This window comes from Lissotriton vulgaris, chromosome 5 (assembly GCF_964263255.1).
Source record: "Lissotriton vulgaris chromosome 5, aLisVul1.2, whole genome shotgun sequence".
NCBI classification, from domain to species: Eukaryota; Metazoa; Chordata; class Amphibia; order Caudata; family Salamandridae; genus Lissotriton; species Lissotriton vulgaris.
This window is the reverse complement of record NC_141693.1, coordinates 899,281,279-899,303,760: the sequence shown is the minus strand read 5'-3', so window position 1 is coordinate 899,303,760 and position 22,482 is coordinate 899,281,279. Positions and strand designations below refer to the sequence as shown.

Here is a 22,482-nt window from a genome sequence, read left to right as displayed (position 1 = left end):
GAGAAAACGAGCGCTGGACCACTAAAGGTTCTTCGTAGATGATTCTTTACTTCTTTTAAGATAAATATAACCAAAATGTCTTAACACCCTTCTTCTGGGTGATTGACCAGTGTCAACCAAACGATAAGACAAAGAAAAGATGGAGGGTGGTGTAGGCAGTTGTCCTTCCTGGCCTCCTTTGCTGACTTCAGGCGCTTTCGTCGGGACTTCTGGGGAACTCTCCACCGAGAACAAAAACAAGCATTTACAATGCAATGGTTTTGCCTTTGTTAAAGTTAGAGCTATTGGCATTGCTCTTGACACTCTGAAGCTCCACTCTGCATTCTGAAGCTCCACTCTGCATTCTGAAGCTCCACTCTGCACTCTGAAGCTCCACTCTGCACTCTGAAGCTCCACTCTGCACTCTGAAGCTCCACTCTGCACTCTGAAGCTCCACTCTGAAGCTCCACTCTGAAGCTCCACTCTGAAGCTCCACTCTGAAGCTCCACTCTGAAGCTCCACTCTGAAGCTCCACTCTGAAGCTCCACTCTGAAGCTCCACTCTGAAGCTCCACTCTGAAGCTCCACTCTGAAGCTGCACTCTGAAGCTGCACTCTGAAGCTGCACTCTGAAGCTGCACTCTGAAGCTCCACTCTGAAGCTCCACTCTGAAGCTCCACTCTGAAGCTCCACTCTGAAGCTCCACTCTGAAGCTCCACTCTGAAGCTCCACTCTGCACTCTGGAATCTGAATCTCCACTCTGCACTCTGAATCTCCACTCTGCACTCTGCACACGCAATTTTGGGTGGGCGACAGGTAAAACACCAAGGCTGTCTAACCTTGATTCCACCTCATATCTCTTTCATGAACCACCATACATGTCCTGCCCATTTATTTCACTCATGCATGGGTTTTTTTAATCCCTGCTTTCTCCTCCACTCTGCACTCTGAATCTCCACTCTGCACTCTGAAGCTCCACTCTGCACTCTGAAGCTCCACTCTGAAGCTCCACTCTGAAGCTCCACTCTGAAGCTCCACTCTGAAGCTCCACTCTGAAGCTCTACTCTGAAGCTCTACTCTGCACTCTGAAGCTCCACTCTGAAGCTCCACTCTGAAGCTCCACTCTGAAGCTCCACTCTGAAGCTCCACTCTGAAGCTCCACTCTGAAGCTCCACTCTGCACTCTGAAGCTCCACTCTGAAGCTCCACTCTGAAGCTCCACTCTGAAGCTCCACTCTGAAGCTCCACTCTGAAGCTCCACTCTGCACTCTGCACTCTGGAATCTGAATCTCCACTCTGCACTCTGAATCTCCACTCTGCACTCTGCACACGCAATTTTGGGTGGGCGACAGGTAAAACACCAAGGCTGTCTAACCTTGATTCCACCTCATATCTCTTTCATGAACCACCATACATGTCCTGCCCATTTATTTCACTCATGCATGGGTTTTTTTAATCCCTGCTTTCTCCCTTTGTCAGCGTTTTACCGTCATTTTCTTTATCAGTCTTCACCCCGTTTCACTCTCTTATTTTGGATGGAGGCTGGTGTTAAAACAATAATAAGTGCGGGTTTTCAAATACGAGCGCTGGTGGACCCCTGCAACCAGCTCAGCTGCTCAAAGTAAGCACGGTATAATCTTCATGCCTCCTACTTTCCCTGCAGCCAACCATCTCCTCGGATGACGGGCTGCCGGCGATACCTCCCTGCAGCTTGGTTTGACCTTCATGCCCTTTCCCGGCGGGTGCCCTCAATCCCGGACCAGATTCGGGGGCGTTCCCGAGAAGAGGCTTTCGGCTGACGTAGCCAAAAGCCAAAGAATCTCGGGAACGCCCCCGTGTCTGGTCCGGCATTGACGGACAGGCCCCTCGTCCAATGGCTAGGCTCCATTTATGGAGCCAGCCAATGAATGACGAGGGCCGACCCAAACCCACACACAGTACTCATTAGGTTTTTGCCTGCGCCAAAAAGATGCGCAGAGCGCATCTTTTTGGCGAGGCAAAACCTAAAAAGGAGAAGAAACAAACCCCAGGATTACTGCTATGTTTCTGGAAATCCAAAATGTGAAGGAGGAGGGAGGGGAGTGAGGGGATCACCAGGGACCGTCACCGACGTTTCGGTACAACAGAATCAGGTAGCGGGATGGTGAGGCGATAGACGCGTGCTTAAGGAAACTTGAAGAAACGAAAAACCGCCACACACAACCCGTCCCGTGACCACCCTCACCCACCCCTACCCTGTCCCACCCTGTGAGAATGCAAGTCTACGGAATCGGTCCCGTACCTTGTGTAGCCACACTTCTCCTGAAGTGCGGCTGGGCGGCTCGTGTTGTCGGTGGCCTCCAGGCTTGTTGATTTCGCTGGGCTGGCCGTCTTCTTCGTGCTCCTTCTTCCTGGGCTCACTGTCGGGAATGCGGCTCTGTTCCGGCATCGCTGTTCCCGGTCCTCCTCCGGCTTTCGTGCTGTCTTCTTCCTGCTGGTGAAGTTTGTACGCCTCCTCCGATCTGGATTGGTTAAGCGGTGGTGACGTCATGGGTGAGGTTTGCTCCCCCAGGAAGGCCCAGGTGGCGTAGGCATCCTGTTCGCGGGGCGGGAAGGAACAGCTGTTAAAGTCCTCGCCCCGCTTCTGTTCTGGACAGCCAGGATCCCCGTGACAGTGACACAAAAAGTGACACAAAAAGTGACAATGTGTGATCAGTGAAAACACGGCGCAAGGTGCGGATGTGAGCAAGTATATACAGTGAATATAGTGGTTCAAAACAATGATTTACAATTTTTGGATGAAAAATGACAATTTATGTTGAACCACAGTAGATGCGCCTTTAGTTGCGCTGAGGAGTCGACGACGTTTCGATCCTATTACTCAGGATCATCTTCAGGACGGGGTTGTGGGTACAGACGGTGCTGTATAAGGAGGGAATGGAGAAGGAGAAGGGATGGGAAGAGGAAGGGTCAGGTCGCGCAAGGTTGGAAGGCTAACTGGGCAGCGTGCTGCGTGAACCTCGTGGGTAGCGTTAAGGAATACTATCGCGTGGTGATGGGGAGGAACCTGTGGTAGGTGTACGGAGCGTGAGAGTGGGTGCGGGATGGTGGGGACTGTCTCAGGGGTGGCTAGGCGAGAGCAGGCGCGTAAAGTCATGGCGTAGATACTGCGCTGAAATAAACCGGTGACTGTACCCATGGTGGAGGAATACAGTGAGATGGTGGCTAGGGGTGGAGTCCGATATATAGGAAAGCAGTCTCTTGGACAGTATGAATTAAATGATGGGTGAGATATGGTGTGTTCAATAATGAGCATGCCTGTGTTGGAGTGTTGTCACGCTGGGAAGTGAAACTGAGTGGAAAGGGGCGTGAAAGGTTGGAGTGGAGACAGTAATTGCTAGGTAGCTAACCGGCAATATGGGTGGAAGAGCTGCGCTACCTGGAAGGACACGGTCTCATGTCCAAGTGTGGCGCGGAGTGCCGGGGAAGTATGGAATCCAGCAAATCACAAAGATCCTGCGAGTAAAGGAGGAGAAAGTGAGCATGAGGACCGGGGCTCACAGGGGGTGAAATGAGCAGCGCGGGGCGAACAGGAAAAACCTTGGTGTTTCAAGCATCCAAGAGCTGTGTAATTGTAGAGGCCGTGTCGAGGGTGGGCATCGGCAGACGGTGAGGCTCCTCTGGGTTCCACGGAGTTGGAACGAGTGGGGGAGACCTACGGGGAGAGTGTGGAAGGGTCGAGGGGCAACTTGAGTTAGATGCGAGGTCTCGGAAATGATCTCGGTGACTCTTACCTGGGTCACGGAATCATTCCGGCATGAGGAGGCGGAGCTGCACCGAGATAGTTTCCGAGACTCCCCACCTGACTTGAGCTGCCCCTTGCCTACAGTGCTGTTGCACAAGTTACTACTTGTGTAACAATATATCTGTAAGAGATATTAGTTAGTGATTAAGTCAAGTCATACTTTATTAGATTAATTAAAATCATAAAAGCAGTTTTAGTTAGTGATAGATTCCTTACCTTAGAATATCCCCAGGCGTCAGACTGGATCCGGAAATTTTTGCGTAGCAGTATCCTTGCGCGTCGGTAGGCGTCGTCTGCGGCTCCGCGCCCGTTGTTGGCGGCGTGATGACATCGGAGTAGTTAGACGCCGCCTCCTCGTGCTGACGTCAGTTCTTAGACACAGCTTTTCGGTGCCAGAAACGCAGAGCTATGCTAAAAACCAACACTGGTGCCATTGAAACTAGGGCCCTGAAAGGGGATGACCTTAACCCTAGATATCGGTTCGCAGAACGGGGAGGATGGGTGGGTTAGTAAGGAATCTATCACTAACTAATGTCTCTTACAGATATATTGTTACACAAGTAGTAACTTGTGCATCTGAAAGAGACATGTTAGTGATAGATTCCTTACCTTAGAATAGATACCCCAGCAATACCAACCCCGGTGGTGAGTCTGCGAACCAATAATCACATCAGAAAGTCCTGGAGGACAGAACGGCCAAAGAAGCCATTCCTCCGGACTTGGCTGTCCAGGTAATAGTGTCTTTCAAACATGTGCAGCGAGACCCAAGTAGCTGCCTGGCAAATGTCCTGCAAGGGCATTCCTCGGCCCAGGGCAGTTGTAATCGCCGTGGCTCGAGTGGAATGAGCCCTTAGACCCACAGGGGGTTCCTTCTTAGCCAAGGAGTAACACGTCTGGATACACAAGATGATCCACCGCGAGATGGTCTGCTTGTGCACTGCCTTTCCCTTCTTAGCGCCCACGTAACCAACAAAGAGTTGGTCATCCACCTGGAACTGGCGTGTGCGATCCAGATAGTAAGAGCGCACCTTTTGGGTCCAGACGGTGGAGCCTCTCTTCCTCTTTCGAGGGATGCGGAGGCGGAAATAAGGTGGGCAAGGTGATGGACTGCCCGATTTGGAAGGCTGTGACTACCTTGGGCAGGAAAGAGGGTCTTGTCCGAAATACAACCTTGTCCGGATGGACCGAAAGGAAAGGAGGTTTCGAGGATAGAGCCTGGAGCTCACTCACTCTCCTGGCAGAGGTGATGGCAACCAGGAAGGCAGTCTTCAAAGTAAGAAGGCGGATAGGACAGTTGTGAAGTGGCTCAAAGGGAGCGCACATCAGAAAAGTAAGAACCAGGTTCAAGTCCCACTGAGGCATCACGAAGGGTACAGGTGGAAACGTATGTGTGATGCCTTTCAGGAATCGATTAACAACAGGGGACTTGAACAAAGAAGGTTGATCAGGCAGCCTTAGAAAGGCTGAAAGGGCAGAAAGGTAGCCCATGATAGTGCCCAGAGCAGAGCCCTGCTGGGCAAGATAAAGAAGGAAGAGAAGAACCTCAGAAAGAGGGGCAGAGAGAGGATCCACAGCCTTTTCTGTGCACCATGCCACAAATCTGTTCCACCTGCAGGCGTATACCGACTTTGTGGAGGGACGCCTGGCTGCCAGAATGATGTTACAGACTTCAGGAGGCAAGTCAAATGGCCTCAACTGTCGCCGCTCAATCTCCAAACATGGAGGTGGAGACTGGACAGGTTCGGGTGGAGGACCGTCCCCTGCTGCTGCGACAGAAGGTCCTCCTGAAGAAGCAGACGAACCGGGGGATCGACTGACATACTGAGTAGCTCGGGATACCAGTACCTTTGTGCCCAGTCCGGAGACACAAGGATGACTTGTGCCCCATCGCGCTTGATCTTCAGCACTCTGGGCAGAAGTGGTATAGGCGGAAAGGCGTACAACAGACCGCAACTCCACTCGCGACGAAAAGTGTCTCCGAGCGAGTGCCGCCTTGGAAATTCCAACGCGCAGAACTGATGACATTGCGCGTTCTCTTCGGTGGCGAATAGATCTAACCAAGGATCTCCCCACTGCTGAAAGAGGCCTTGCGCCACGTCCGAGTTCAGACGCCATTCGTGGTCCATCATGCACCGGCGGCTGAGTTCGTCCGCCCTGGCGTTCAGAGAACCTGCCAGGTGTTAAACAACCAGGGTCACACCCTGATGTTCCAGCCATTGCCAAAGGCGCAGAGCCTCCTGGCAGAGGGTCCACGACCCTACCCCGCCCTGTTTGTTGCAGTACCACATGGCGGTGGCGTTGTCCGTGAACACCTGCACTACACTACCCCGGACAGAGGGTAGGAATGCCTTCAGTGCTAGACGAATCGCCCGCAGCTCCAAAAGGTTGATATGGAGCCAGGACTCCGCCGGAGACCAGAGGCCTCTGATCTCCGCCTCTCCCATGTGGCCTCCCCAGCCCTGGAGGGACGCGTCCGTCACAACTACGTGCTCCGGTTGGGGAAGGGAGAGGGATCTGCCGCTGACCCAATTGCGGTCCGTGAGCCGCCACTGCAGCTGTCTCGCAGTGCCCTCCGAGATCAGGACATGGTCGGACAGGTTGCCCTGATGCTGGGCCCACTGAAACTTCAGGTCCCACTGCAGAGCCCGCATCCGCCAGAAGGATGCAGGGAGCCATCAGCCCCAGAAGCCGCAGCGTCAACCTGACTGAGACTCGGGATAAAGGCTGAAAGATCTGAATCAGAGCTTGTATATCCCGAACCTGCTGTTCGGGAGGATAAACCCAAAACTGAGCCGAGTCGAGAACCGCTACGATGAAGAGGAGCTTCTGAGAGGGACACAGGTGTGACTTCGGGACATTGATGGAAAACCCCAGCTGGTGCAGGAGGTCTGCCGTTGTCTGGAGGTGGCTGACGACTGTTTAGGGCAAGCCCGCCTTCAACAACCAGTCGTCGAGGTAGGGGAAGACTGAAACCCCTAACCTGCGCAGATGAGCAGCGACCACCGCCATCACTTTCGTGAACACCCGTGGGGCGCTGGAAAGGCCGAAGGGGAGCACGGTAAACTGAAAGTGCTCGTGGTCTACCGTGAACTGCAGGTAGCACCGGTGGGCCAGCAGGACGGGGATGTGGAAATAAGTGTCATGCAAGTCCAACGCTACCATCCAGTCTCCCGGGTCCAGGGCAGCCAAGACCTGAGCCATAGTCAGCATTTTGAACTTCTACTTCCGGAGGAAGCCGTTGACGTTCCGTAGGTCCAAGATAGGGCGTAGGCCCCCTTTGCCCTTCTTGGGTACGAGAAAGTAGTGGGAGTAGCAACCACGTCCTACTTCTGGCCCAGGAACGCGCTTGATGGTCCTCATACGCGGTGGTGTTGCGGTGGCATGGCTTGAGGGGTCGTCTCGAAGGGGAGGGAATAGCCCCTTCGGACGATTTGCAGCACCCACCTGTCCGACGTGACAGTGCGCCACTGAGAGTGGTGATGGCGAACCCTGCACCCCACTGGCGTCACATGGGCCGAAAACCACGGACTAGGAGGGTTTTGAAGCGGATGCTGCGGGGGAGGGTGTGGACTGGCCTCGCCGTTGTCCCCGACCGCCTCCACGGCGATTTCCACGGCCGCCACCACGCTGGATGTTAGTCTGTGGTGCGTGGCTGGCAGCACGTGTGGGGGCCCCCCTTCCTTGGCCACGAAAGGAGCGAAAGGCACCCGTTTGCTGGCGCGGGGCCAAGAGGCCCAAGGACTTGGCTGTAGCCCTGGAGTCCTTAAAGCGCTCAAGCGCATGGTCTGCCTTGTCGCCAAAAAGGCGACGGCCATCAAACGGCATGTCCATCAGTGTATTTTGGACATCGGCAGAAAAGTTGGCGGACCTCAACCAGGAGTGGTGACTAATCGCCACTGTCGTTGCCATCGCTCTACCTAGTGAGTCGTGGTATCCAGCCCACACTGGATAGAATATTTTGCTACATCCCGGCCTTCCACAAGGGCTTGGCCGAGTTTGGCCCGTACCTTCAACGGATACTCTGGCAGCAATTCCACGACCGTATCCCACAGAGAGTGGGTGTAGCGGCCCAAGAGGCATGCAGTGTTGGAAGACCGCAGTCCCAGACTAAGGGAGGGGAATACCTTTTTGCCGTACTGCTCATACCTCTTGGATTCCCTGTCCGGTTGGAGCCGACGGGAATGCGGTCTGGGAATTTGATGCCTGGATGACCAGGCTCTCAGTGGTGAGGTGGGTGGACAGGAAACATGGGTCGCTCGGGGCCGGGCGGTGGCGTCTGGCCACGTTCCTATCTACGGGCGAACCTGTAGCGGGCCTGGACCAAGTGCCCAAAAGAACGTCGGTCAAGGCCTCATTAAACGGCAGCCGAGGCTCGGCCGAGCTTGACTGCGGTTTAAGGACCTCAGTGAGGAGGTTAGTCCTCACGGCTGCGACGGGGAGCTAAGGCCCAAGGCCTTGGCTGCCCTCATCAACACCATGCTGTAAGTTGCCCCCTTCTCCGTAGCCATGGTAGGAGGTGAGACAAAACGAGTGTCTGGTGATGTGTCCAGACCACTGGCATCCCCAAGTCCACCTGTCCAGTCCTCTTGAGACTGACACTCTCGCGTCAGAGGGTCCTCTAATAGTCAGGGTTGTCAAACAATGAGGCCGGTTCATAGAAGCTAAAACTCCCCAAGCGGCGTCGAAAGCGGCGCCCAACGGCGCCGTTCCGACACCGGAACCTAAGCGAGGGAGGCATCGGGGACGGCGCCTCCCGAGGATGGTGCCAGAGGTGACACCTGAGGGACCGGCGCCGGTGAGGTCGTTAGGTCAACCTGTGAAGACCCGGATCCCGAAGCGGATCCAGTGGGGCCCTGCGGCGCCGGGCCCGAAGGCGCAGCGGCGGCGGAGCCGAAGCACCCGACGGCGTCGGGGCTGAAGCTCCCGACCCGCTAGGGGCCCCAGACGGGTCTGCTGGGCCCAAAGGCTCCGCGGAACCCGTCGGGGAAGAGAGGTTCCTCATGGCCATGAGGAAACGCTCGATCTCCCCCGGCGCGCGTCTTGCCCAGGGACCGGAGGGTGTGGAGCAGGCCGCGACGCCCGCGACTCCGACGGAGCTGCGTAGGCGATATCACCCGAACCCCCGGCGGCGGCGGGGGGAGTCAGAAGAGCGATGACGTCTCTCTGACTTCTTGTGCTTACCCGACGACTACTTCGACCCGGAGGAATGATGCCGACTCTCGGAGCTGTGATGGCTCCGACCCCGCGACCTGTCCCTCGACCTCCTTTGGGACCGGGACCTCTCGCGGCGTGGGGCCGACTGGGGACAGGCCTTGTTGTCGTGGTCGACGCCGAGACAGTGGAGACACCGACGGTGAGGGTCGGTCGCAATCCTCACAAGGTTTGAAACCAGGCATCCCTATCGGCACCGTCCGGAGTCGCAAGACTCAAGAAAAATGGTCAAAAGGGATCAAAAAAGTGTAGTCAAAAAGTGACTAAAGGTACTGCTTTTTCCAGATCTGCGCTGCTGGTGCGGAAAAAGAGGAACTGACGTTAGCACGCGGAGGCGCGTCTAAGTACTCCGACGACGTCATCATGGCGCCCACGACGCAGACGACGGACGCGGAGCCGCAGACAACGCCTACCGACGCGCAAGGGTACTGCTACGCAAAAATTTCCGGATCCAGTCTGACGCCTGGGGATAATCTAAGGTAAGGAATCTATCACTAATGTGTCTCTTTCAGATATAACTGTACCTTGCTTTTTCTCAAATTTGACCTTAGTTATATGATGCCATGTGCACATTTTAAAATCTGCCTACAGTCTCCCATTTTATTTTTGTGTAATGTATTGTACATACATGTCTAACTGTCCTGCCTAGTGACACCAGTTGAGATATTGTTGTTCTGTTTCACATACTTGGGACATCAGAACCCTCTCTATGGCTCCATTGGCCAAGAGAGTGATGGTCCGTCAGCTTGTCGCAAGTGGATGGCATTCTCAGCTACGCAGAGGATTGGAAGCTTGCACGCCATGATGGTTGAGCTAGTGAAGCCATGGCTGGAAGCCTCCTCCATGCCACAAAAAGCAGACTGGGGTTGGCGAGTGGTCACAAGTGCATGTCCATATGGGATACTTGGACATCTCCAGAAAATCCAGTTATCAGCCCGGCATGGCACTGTAAGGCCGCCTACTAAAACCACTCTGCCCAGGTAGTCTATCATGTCCAGCCCACATTGAATCTTGAACTTCGCTGCAACTCTCGCGTCACACATAGCTTGGTAAAGTATGGCCTGGGCTTCCCCCGGGACCATGGACAGCACCTGCACAACTGAATCCAACAGGGCATGGGAGTAACAACCCAAAAGGCACACAGTGTTCACGGACCGCAGTGCCAGGCTGGTGGAAGAAAACATTTTTCTTTCCTAAGCCTCTTGGATTCCCCATCTGGTGGGATGGGGGCGAATGTGCCAGGATTTACAAAGGAGATGGAGGCTTGAACTACCGAGCTCTCTGGGGTAGGGTGTTGCGGTATGAAGTTGGGGTCCCCTGGGACAGTGGGCAATCGTCCTGTTCATAGGATCCCCTGTGCAGTTTGTACTAAGTCCCCAACAGGATGTTTGTGAGGGCTTCATCAAATGGGAGAAGCGGTTCTGAGGGGGTCACTCCCAGCTGAAGCACCTCCATCAAGACATTAGTCTTGATTGCCACTGAGGGTAGGCTGAGGTCCAGGACTTCGGCCGCCCTTCTTATGACCATAGCAAAAGAAGCCCCCTCCTCCATAGACACGGTAAGAGGATAGAACATGTCAGTAACTGGTGAGGTGTCCAGTCCGCTGGCACCCGCCAATTCCTCACATCAGTCCAGGTTGGGGTCTAGGGGCTGGTATTCTTCAGGGACCAGAAACCCCTCTCAATTCTCCCAGAGTCTTACCCCACAAGAATAGGGCTCAGGCTACGGCCTAAAAGGCATGGCTCCAGTCTGTGCTGGAGACTGCGTCAGATGACGTCCCTCCAGCTCTGAGTCGGAGTCTGCGATGATAATGGGGATAGGGCTGCAGGAGGGCAGCAGGAGTGTAAGCATCTGGACCGGCACTGGGGAAGATTGAGGTGGTAATGCTGGACTGGATCCATCTGTGAATCCAAGGGGCCTGATTAGTGCAAGGGTTGAAGCCGCAGGAGGAAAACCAGTGGGGCCCGAAGGCGCGCAGGCGGGAACGGACGGCGCAAATATGAGGTGCATGGCCTCAGAGAACTTGCAAAGTTGGGTGAGGGTTGCTCTGGCTTCCGGAAACTAAGGAAGGCGATGAGCCGGCTAAGACGCACACTCAACCGCGGAGCCAAGCCTCGAATGACGATGCTCCCCTTGTCTCTTTGGAGGACTTTAGCGGACGGGGCGAAGTCGAAGACTTCTTGGACTTCTTATGCTTGTGGGACTTACCCAAAGACAACTTTGAGTGCTACAGGGATCATGGGCTCTGCAACGGATCCCAGGATCATCCTTTTAACCATGGTCGAGACCATTGTAGTATCACACATCAGGCTGCAAGGAGTTAGCAGGATAGCTCCCTCAAGGCCTTGGGGTGCAAGGCAAAGCAGGTCATTGTGTTGTGGTCACGCTCGAGGGACCAGAGGCAAATAAAGTGCAGGTCTGTTACCAACAATTCCGGTGACAGGCGTTGCAGGACTTGAAGCTGGCCTTCCTAGCCGACATCCTGCCACACCAGGAGAAAAATCATAACAAAATCAAAAAATGGTCAGTCAAAAATTGACAGGGGTAGCAACCTCTGGATCTGCGCTGACTGGTGTGGAAAGAAAAGAACTGATCTGTGTGCTGGGGTGGAGCCTATCTTGGCATTGCGCACATCACGTACGACGCAGACGACGCTGAATGATGCCACTTACTGGTGTAGAGCTGTACTGTTCACGAACAATTTCCGGATCCAATCTGATGCCCAGGGATAATTCTATGGTAAGTAATCTACAGCTAGAAGTCTCTATCAGATTATATCACTTCTTAGGATAGCTAACATAGCACACACACATATATATATATATATATATATATATATATATATGCATTTCTTTAAATAGAATATACACCTCAGTAGAGAAAATGTAATCATGTTCAACAGATGCATTTCAGTTAGTACATGTGCTCATCTTAGTAAGCAATATCAACATCTCTATATACAATATATACATTTCACTATGCAGTAGATAGATTTATACATTCCTACAGCCACAGGATAAGAGAGGATGCCATGGTGCAATTGTAGATTGCTACAGAGAAGCTAATTAAACTAAACCCACTAAACAACTCATCTACACATGTCACAGAAGAACTAAAAAACTTGGTATCTATCGGCTGTTAACAGAGCAAATATTCACATACATCAGCAGAATGTTTCCAATACTTATGCTACAAATTAGACAGCCAAGCAACATTTGAAGCGATACTATTAGGAAACAAGCAAGCAATTTAGTGATTCGACGCAAATTTTAATTAAATGTACAAAACTGGAGAAACAGAAACATATTTTAGACAGCAAAATGTATCTTGTGCGACTACAACTAGAGACAAATGCAGATATAACCAGCAGAGATTATTACAGATCAGAAAAAATATACTGTCATTGTGTTATGGATAACATGAGAAACATATGCATTGTGGCACTGTGCTTTAAACAGAAAGCAGGCAGGTACCCCACTGGCACCCTTTATCCCTGCAGGTATAGTGCCTGAACAATTTTTAAAGGCTACCAACATTTAATTATTGTTATTGTAACCAAATAGGTACGGTCACAAAAAAGGTTTCCTCTTAGCTCACAAGTGACAGTCCTAAAAAAGACATTAGTCTGAAGCGGTTAAGATTTACGTCACACAATCTTTTGTACTGCACTTTAAAACATGAAATAGTATATTTTCTTGATGCTAACGAATACTACAAACTATAATGGGCACGTTTACAATAATTAATCATTGTGACAAATGACTAACTGGGATTGTATAAAATAAATAAAAGAAGGGCATTTCAGTTTTGATAATATATACTACCTATATTACATTTCACTTAACTACAATAGAGTATTTGTATCACATTTATTTGCAACTGAAAAGTGTAATGTTAAGGAAAGCACCTGCTAACAAACTGTAATTCTTAAAAAAGCAGTGAAAGTTGTGATGTTTGACCATGAAGCAAAGAAAGAACAGGTAATATCTGGAGATTCATGTTAAAAATAAACTCACCTGAAAAACTCAAAGTTAAGACATGCTTTTGGTAAGAAGAATTTATCATCTTGTTTGAACCACAATTTGCTCATAGCAGTGTCCTTGGAGAAAAACATAAGACATACTTTGATATTGCAAAACCATATTTAGTTCTATAGATTAATTCAAAATAAAAACGGTTTACTCCTCCCCAAACATGTTTATCAATGTGGATAGTAAGCCAGATTTGTGCAGTGGAAGTATAACTTCATAGTTCATTGCTTTCTTCTTGTTTCCTTCCTCAATCTATAGGCTGGTAGAAGATAGGTCTGTGTGCTCTCCAACAGGACTCCTCATATGGCCAGCGTTTAGCACCTAGGCAAGGCACTTTGCTGAGCAGCCAACATAAGGATGCATTAACTGTGCTGGGCTACTTTTCACCCCCCATATTTCTATCCCCCTTCCAATACACAAAAATTATGCCTAAATTAAATTAAAAGACAGCATAACAGTATGCACAACGTATTTCGCCACTCTTGGATGATCAACTTCCAACATTCCGTGAAACATTCATTTTAAGACCTTATTTACGGATTCTACTCCCAAACAGCACCTTACTACATTTCAAAACTTGAGGCATGGAAAGTCGAATACGCCTGGAAGCTGAGAACCACACCCTAAAATTGCTGATAAATAATGCATCACTAACCTCATCTTAGGCAATTGCTGTTACCAGAAAATTTTGGGCAATTGCAGATACCAGAAAACACACACAACAAGGCAGACACCTTGCCCTGAAAACAAATATGCTCCTTCCCTTATATGAAGTCAAAAAGAAGAGCATCCACTAGCAGCTTTTGTAAGGAATACACAGACTTAACTTGCAGTTGTAAAAATATGCATTGTTCAGTATCAAAAATATCTTTTTGAAAGCATACAGGAAAACTAAACATTGACTGTAACATGTTACACAGGATTGCCCTGCCTATTTGACATGGCATCAATAGGTTTTACAAGAAAAACTTCAGAGGAGAATTCGCTGCTGATGGGACAGAATGAGAAAGAACAAGTTACTTACCTGTACACTGTGGTTCCCCAGTATTGCTTTCTTTCATAGATTCACATGCTTGATTCTTCCCCGTCATGGTGGGAGTCTCATGGTATTAGAAATATAGCAGTATAAAAGAACAATTCCATGTAAACCAATACAAAGGGATTATACTTTGGTAACCCATCACCATCATTATACGGTCCTAAAGTCAGCCAATGAGACGCCAGCCCTGAGATCACAATCCCCTGCAGAGCCACCATACCTCAGATTTCCAGCACCAGTGTGAGACAATGATAGTTATCGTGAGGTAAAAGTGGTCTACCTTAAAAACAGAGATATGGGTAGGTGTATGTGAATCTATGAAAGATAACAATACTGGAGAACCACAGTGCACAGGTAAGTATCTTGTTTTTTCTCCAGCATTGAATCTTTCATGGATTCACATGCTTGAATCAGAATAGAAAGCAGTTCACCCATGAAAAGCGTTTTAAGGGTAAGACCCTTTTTCCTTAAGTTCAAAATAGTGGACTTTCAAAATCTACTAGACCTTTAAGCCTACAGTGGATTGTGTGTCTCAGAATGTTAATATATATAAATATCAAGTATCATGAAAAAAACAATCATATCATGCATTACTTCATATACAAGTAAATTCATTTAAAATAAAAAGTGCCTTAAAGAAAAAGTCGGTGGAGTACAGCCTGTCCCACCACTAAATCTCCTTTCCATGCTGTGTCCTGGCAGTAGTGCCTGGTGAATGTATGGACATTTGACCACGTTACTACTCTGCAAATGTCTGGGAGCGATACTCCGGCGAATAATGCAGCACAAGTAGCCATCTTCCTTGTCGAATGTGCTTTAACCTTTGAAGTCAGAGGCCTTCCAGACTTCTCGTGACAGAATGCAATTGCTGAAGATATCTATCTGGAAATACTATTTCTGGATAATGTCAAACCCTTCCTGGGTGTGGCAAAGGAGATTAACAGCTGATTTGATTTTCTTTTTTTTATTTTTATTCACAGTTTTGTATGGATCAACCTACCCTCCCCCCACCCCCCGAAGACCAAGGCCTCGATACATATCCATGTTAGAATCCCAAAATATTACATACATATTTTAAGGAGTGTGAGGTACAAGAAACATGTAGAGACAAGATAGCAGTTGAGGGGAAAAAGAAAAAAACTGTAAAAAAACACAATTAGAACATAGCTATATATAATTCTAGGCCTGGGCCTATGCTCTCTCCGCTAGCTGATAAAAAACCCCCAGTAGGTTTTCTGCCCCTAGGAATGCTCCTGTGTCCACTGCAACAGTGGTCCCAAAATCATCATACCTTTCTTTTTTTTATTCACCCCTTTATTTTTATATACGGCCACCTCCAGACTGCAAGTTGCGAGAAATTCTTGAGTGAAATATCCCACATAAGAAGTTGGATATTTCTAATATCAGATTAGATAATGCAGTGCAGGTGGTGAACATATGGAAAATATCAGCTTCGAACAGTGAGCAGCGGGGGCATGAGGATCCCTGTCCGGTTGTCCATTTAGCAATTTTATAGGGAGTGTAGTATAGGGAGAAGAATGTTTTGTAAAATTGAGCTTGCAGTTTAATAGACATTAGACAAGTTTGTCAAAGCTCCAACACACATACGGGGGTTGCTGGCTGTATCGATAAATTAGTCTGCCATCTAGCATAATGTTTATCCAAGTCGTCAGGCAATGTGCTATTAAAATTCTCATAGATTTCCCCAATTCTAGGAGCTGTTTCCCTACTTAAGTTTTCAATTGCTGCGTTAATTTGAAATTTTTCTCGGCCCCCGTTTTTCTTAGCAAGAAATCTCTGATCTGTAGGTATTTAAAAAAATCCCTGTGGCTGATATTGTATTCGGTACAAAGTTCTGAGAAGCTTTTCAGCTGATTTGCTGTGTAGAAGCAGCCCAGCTGACTAATCCCTGTCCCAATCCACCGGGTCATGCACCCATCCTGGAAAATTTCTGGGAGATTGTTGTTACAGCTGACGGGGGTATACCAAGAATATCTCCCCAGCCCTAGCGATTTACGAATATTGATCCAGACTTTGTATATGCTAGAGATAGTCTTGAGCTTTATTTTCTTGTAGTAATTGTCATTGACATGGCGCCATAAGCATCCCTCAAATCTTTCCCCCAATATCAATTCCTGCTGTGTAGGAATTAGGTGGTTACTAGGTTTGTTGGCCTCCATATTCACACAGTACTCGGCCACTGTTGCCCAGTAGTATAACTTAAAGTTTGGCATAGCTAGTCCCCCTCTTTCTTTTGGGAGCATAATCCATTTAAGAGCCTGTCTGGGTCTCTTAAACCCCCATATAAATCTGGAGAACATAGTTTCAATAGTTTTGAAGTATTGTGGTGAGAACTCAAGGCAAATTGTTCTAAAAAGATATAAGAACCTAGGTAAAAACAGCATTTTAATCGCATTGCACCTGCCGCCGATGGTAAGATGCAGGTTGTCCAGTCTGATCAGTTCTTTTCTAGTGCGGACAAATAATGGATCAAGATTTATTTTCACTATATTATCCAACTTGGAGCTTATACATACGCCGAGATAGACAGCATCATCCACTACCCTATTATCCCTCATCTGAACTTTACCATTGTTCACCATCTGGGTTTTCCCTGAGTTTAGTTTATATCCGTAGGTAATACCATATCGCTGTGACTCTTCCTCAATAATCTTAATAGCCTCTATAGGATCGGTGGTGACTAGAGCTATATCGTCCGCGTATGCTAGCATTTTTGTTTCATGATTATTAACCCGAATAGGTGGCACAAGGGGGTGACTCAAGTTTGCGGATAAAGGGGTCGATATAAACCCCAAATAAGAGGGGTGAGCAGGGGCACCCCTGTCTGGTTCCCCTTGTAATGGTAAAGTTCTCGGATAAAGTCCCATTTATCGCAACTCTAGCACTTGGGTTAACAGAGTCCTTGAACAGCCTTAATAAAGCCCATATTGATTCCGCAGTGCGACATAGTTGCCCATAAGAACTTCCAGGAGACCCTATAAAACGCCTTTTCCGCGTCCAATAGAATAAGGGCCATAGGGTCTCCTGTAGTCTCAGCATGGTCAAATAGAGATATCACTCCCTGTACATGATCGGTTGTTGATCTGCCGGGGATAAATCCATGTTGGCGGATTGAGACGATCTTATGTATAATTGGTGCCAGACGCCCCGCCAGGAGTTTAGAGTAGATCTTGGAGTCCCCGTTAATCAGAGTTATGGGGCGGTAGGAGCCCATTTCCAGGGGGTCCTTGTTTTTTTCAATAAAACCATAATCTTAGCGGTGGACCAAGAGGGTGGTGGCTTCCCGCCCTTGAGTTTAGAATTAAATAACTCCATCATGTTTATTTTAAGTTGGTCTGAAAATTTCCCAAAGAACTCCGTTGGAATCCCATCCACCCCTGCTGCTTTGCCAGCTGCCAATGAGTTCATGACAAGCAATATTTCGTCCCAACTAAGGGGGGAATCCAAACTGTCTTGGTCCTCCTGCTCGAGGCAAACGCCCTGCCCTTGAGCTAAGTAATCCTCAGGGTCTTCTTGATCCCTCTCTGGCTCTTTACACAACTCTGGGTAGAACCTCTGAAATGCCGCTCTTATTGCTGGAGCATCATTTCTCAGCCCACCATCTATGTCTTTAATAGATTTGACCATGTTCGCTGTCGTCTCCTCCCTTGTGCGAACTGCTAGCTGATGCCCCACTTGTTCACTGAGCTCGTACGATCTATTGTGATTTATAAGTCTTGTTCCAAACCCTGTATCTACCACCTTGAGTGTGTATCCTCCCTTGGTCTCCCCTCCCTCCCCTCCCCTCCCCTCCCATCCCCCCCCCCCTAGAGCCCCCCGTCCCCCGTCCCCCACCACCCATTGAGGCGTCCTGGATCATAGGGCACCCAGGTGTGGGCGTCCATGTGGTCCGAGCGCCTCAGCGCGCCCCGTGGCCTAACCGTGAATAAATACGATGGAGTAATAGGATGCAGAGTGGGGGTCATATGTGAAAATAAACTTCTCTATAGCTTCACACCTAGCTTTATATTAAAGCATATTTTGACTACAAGTCTTTAGCATCCCCCCCACTCCACCCATTCTGATTGTGCCCCATAGTTCTAGACAGCTGGTAGTGATGCTCCTCTTTGTCTTTTTATTCGCTCCTTTTCTTTTTTATGCATTTTGCTGTTTACCCATGCTTCGATTAGCTGTCTTAGATTTCTTTTAAGTAGGACTCCGCCTGGATTTCGCTTGTAAAGCTTCTTGTAGTTCCCTTGTAAATTATCTTTAGGTGCGCTGGATTTTGCAAAAACACTGTCGCACCAATTTGCTCAAAAGGAGTGAATAGTTGTCTCATTCTGCACCTTCGTTCTACAGTAGCATGGGCAAAATCTGGACGTGCAAAGAACGAGAAGCCTTTGCATTCTCTCTTGCTATTTGGTCTGGCAATGTCATAAATAGCCTCGCGTAGGAGAAAGTTCCCGAAGTGAACCAGCATAGCCCTTGGGTATTGAGGTGCCTTATGAGTGGGTTTAGGACGCGTTAAGGGAAAGCGATGAGCGCATTGTATTTCCCGGTCCATTTCCCAGGATTGAAGTTCAGAGAAGGCTGATTTTAGGAGGTTGGACATGAAGCCCCTTAGGTTGTTTCCTTCTGCGCCTTCGGAGATTCCAAGAAAACGTAGGTTGTTTCTTCTGCCTCTATTTTTTAAGTCCTCAACCTTTGACATTAAGTCTTTTATGAGTTCCTCCTGCTCTTTTTCCTGAGTTTGGAGCTTGATGACATCTGACTTCACATTTTCTGTGAGTGTTTCTACAGAAGCCATTCTGTCTGAAATCTCTGAGAAGGTGTTGCCTACTTTTTTGATAGCTCCTTGCAGTTTTTGTATGGCTGCATGGTTCCTTTGACTGTCCATTTTTACATCTTTATGGAAGTTCCTAATGGAGCTTAGCACGTCCCTCAGCGATGGCTCTGTCGACTTCCCCGAGTCGCCACTATCTCCATGTTGCTTCAAGTCTCCCCCTTCAATGTCCTTCATGATGTGCCGATTATGTTCGGGTTTTCGTGTTGATTTTGGGGTTGAGTTTTTGCGAGTATGTTTGGTTCTTTCTTTTACTTGTTCTGTGTTGCTCCCCGGGTCTGTCGTTTCATCATATGTTGATTTACATTGCCTTTTGTGCCTTGTCCTCTTTTTTTCCAGCCTTTTCCTCGGAGTGGTGTATTGACCGGGTTCACTTAATTTCCTTAAGTCTTTGGGGTCAGATACCTCCAGGGTTATCACAGCTAGTTTTTGGCAGTCGCTTGTTTCGCTTGCCTCACTTGTGTCGCTGGATATAGAGACTCCTGTTTCATAAATGTCGGAGTCTGATTCCTCGGAGAGTTCTTCGTTCTCTGATTGTAACATTTTCCCAGAGGAAGAGGTTTTTGCCATGGGAGAGGAGAGGTCGTGTCTCGGGGTTTCCATAGGATACACAGGCATATGCTCACTTTGGTCGTCTGTGATTGTTGCTGAGCTAACGCTGTCTTTTCCTGGGATTATATCCGAGGACTGGTTTCCTGGATCCGGGCCTAAAGCAGTTTATATTTCCATAATTGATTGCCCTGTGCCCGTAGCTGGGCTGCTTCCGCTCATTTCATCATTATGCTTCCTATGTTCATCCATGATAGCCCGTTGTTGTTTTTCATTTTTAGCAGCATTGCTCAGCCCTTCCTTGGGCAACGGACTGAATATATTCGAGATCCCAGGTTGAGAATCGGCCGGCTGCCCGGTGGTTTTGGCAGCTGCCTTAAGATTTTTAATAGTTTGTAGTCTCTTAGCCTTCCTAGCCATTAAGTCCAACTTATTGTCATCGTTGTCTTCTAAATCCTTGCACTTCTCCTTCTCAATTACCTTCTCCTTCCCTTTCACTGTATCCTTCTCCTTCTCCTTTTCCGTGATCTTGTCAGTGTTTTTATTTTGATTTTTATCTTTGTTTTTAGGTCTCTCATTACCCTCAATTCTTTCACATTGTTTTCTTTAGCTTTAGACGCTCTGGTTTCAGGTCGTCTCTGCATGCCCTTTGTTTTCTGCATGCTATGAGTATTTTGTGTGTTTACTGTGCTCTCCAGGCTTTCACTGCTCTGAGTCTCTTGTGTACCTTGCATTCCTAGTGCTTCTAGTGCTTCTTCTTGGGTTTCTTGGGTTTCTTCTTGGGCGAGTTGTAGTAGGTTTTGCTCTATTATTTGCTCCCCTTGTCCCGTGAAGCCTGCCATCCCCTGTACCTGTATCTGGACCTGTACCTGAACTGGTCTGTGTTTTGTACTTGCAGCTGCTGTTGTGAGTAACTTAAATAGACCTTGCTCCTTTGCTGCCTTAGTAGCTATCTTTATCGCAATCTGGTCTCTTTTGGCCGACCTTTTGAGAATTCTTTTGACCGTGTTTTTAATGTTCACATAGGCGATTTTAACATAAGAGCACTTAGCATGGAAGTTTGGATTGGATACATGGAGTTTTACTGTGATATTGACTCCAGCATCCTCTATCTGGTTTGATTTGATTTGATTTGATTTGGACTTATAGAGCGCATGGCTGCCCTGGAGCGTCCCAGCGCTGATCCTAATCTGAACCTAATGAACTCAAGCGAGAGGCAGAGTTAAGGGATGGTAGGGAAGAGAAAGGTTTTGAGTGCTCTTCTGAATTTCATGTGACCCGGTTCCATTCGGAGTTCTCTAGGAAGGGCATTCCATTTGTTTGACACATTCAGTGAGAACCGGCGGCCTCCTGTGCGTGCCTTCCTCACTCTTGGAATGATGGCCAGATTTTCTCTATCTGAGCGAAGGGCCCTGGTCGACTTGTAGGGGCGGATCAGTCCTCTCAAGGCCGGAGGGCCTTTGCCCTGCAGAGTTTTATGGGCGATGCAGAGTGACTTAAAAGTGATCCGCTCTTGGATGGGGAGCCAGTGCAGGGCTTTCAGCAGTGGTTTGGCTGAGGCCCGTCTCGGCGCCCCCATCAGCAGCCTGGCTGCGGCGTTCTGGGCTCGCTGAAGAGTATTAATAGTGGCACGGGGGCAGCGAGGACAAGGGAGTTGCCATAATCCAGTTTGGACAGGATCAGACCCTGGATTAGCAGCTTTCTGGATTGAAACGGAAGGAGGGGGAGAACCTTCCGGGCTGCTCGTAACAGGCCGAAGCACCCTCCTACCACCTTCATGGGTCTTGAAGGTTAGTTGGGGTTCGAACCAGATCCCTAGGCTTTTGATTTGTTGCTTGGGGGGAGGAAGATCTCCCATACAAGCGGGCCACATCTCAGGGGGCAGAGAGGTGAATTGATTGCCTAAGAACATGATCTCAGTCTTAGTTCCATTTAGCTTGAGTTTCGAGCTAGACATCCAGGAGGAAATGGATGTGAGACAATCCGGGAGGTCGGCCGGGCGGCCCCCTTGTTGTGACAGCGAGACGACGAGCTGGGTGTCGTCTGCGTAGCTAATGGATTTAATCCCGAATGGGGCTACCCCCTTCTCTAACGGGGCCATGTAGACATTAAACAGTGTGGGGCTGAGGGAGGAGCCCTGCGGCACCCCACACTGGAGAGGGATGGCCTTAGACATGGACCCATTTTCCCAGATCCTGAAGGATCTCTCCTCCAGGTAAGACTGCAACCATTTGAGGGCTGATCCTGTAATGCCCAGCAAGGCCAAGCGTTGGGCCAGGACTGCATGATCTACGGTATCGAATGCAGCACTCAGATCCAGGAGGATCAGAGCTACCGATCCCCCTGAATCTAAGATGCATCTCACCTCTTCAGTCACCGCCAAAAGGGCGGTGTCTGTGCCCTGACCCGGGCGAAAGCCAGTCTGAGAATCACTGAGGAGGTGGTTAGACTCCAGGTACTCTGAAATCTGCCTATTCACCACTTTTTCGGCCACTTTGCTCAATCCAGGTAGAAGAGAGATTGGGCGAAAGTTGGCCAGATCGGAGGTGTCTAATCCCGGTTTCTTCAAGAGCGTTTTGACTCTGGCCTGCTTCCAGCTCGGGGGCACTATGCCCGAGGATAGTGACGTATTGAGTAGCTCGGTGGCTACAGGGGCAATGGTGTTCAGGGTTTGTTTTAGAATGTGCATCGGGACTGGGTCTGAGGGGGAGCCACTTTTTATAGAGGAGAAGATGTTACAAAAGTCTTCCTTGGATATAAGACTGAATGCCTCAAATTGAGGGCAGGCAGGGTCAGGAGAAGGGGTCTCGGTGGGACCAGTGGCAGAGGATTGAGGGAGGCTGTCTAGGATTTTCCGAATTTTGGTGTCGAAGAATTCTGCTAACTGATTGCATTTCAGTACTGGGTCATTATGGACCAGAGTGGGGGCTGGGACTTTAAGGAGCTGGTTAACAATTTTAAATGTTTCTCTGGCAGAATTAGAAGAAAGACAAATTTTTTCTTCAAAAAAGGCAGCTTTGGATTTTTGCCGTGCTAATTTGTAGAGTTT

The 22,482-nt window shown here is 49.0% G+C and overlaps 1 protein-coding gene across 2 annotated transcripts in view; it reads right to left on the bottom strand.

Moving 5' to 3' along the window:
• Positions 1-22,482, bottom strand: part of IDE (insulin degrading enzyme) — a 996,582-nt gene that overhangs the window by 483,629 nt on the left and 490,471 nt on the right. For both annotated transcript variants that reach the window (XM_086922493.1, XM_086922494.1), the window contains exon 13: positions 12,988-13,070. In XM_086922493.1, the coding sequence (XP_086778619.1) occupies positions 12,988-13,070 (83 nt within the window). The remainder of the gene's footprint in view (positions 1-12,987; positions 13,071-22,482) is intronic.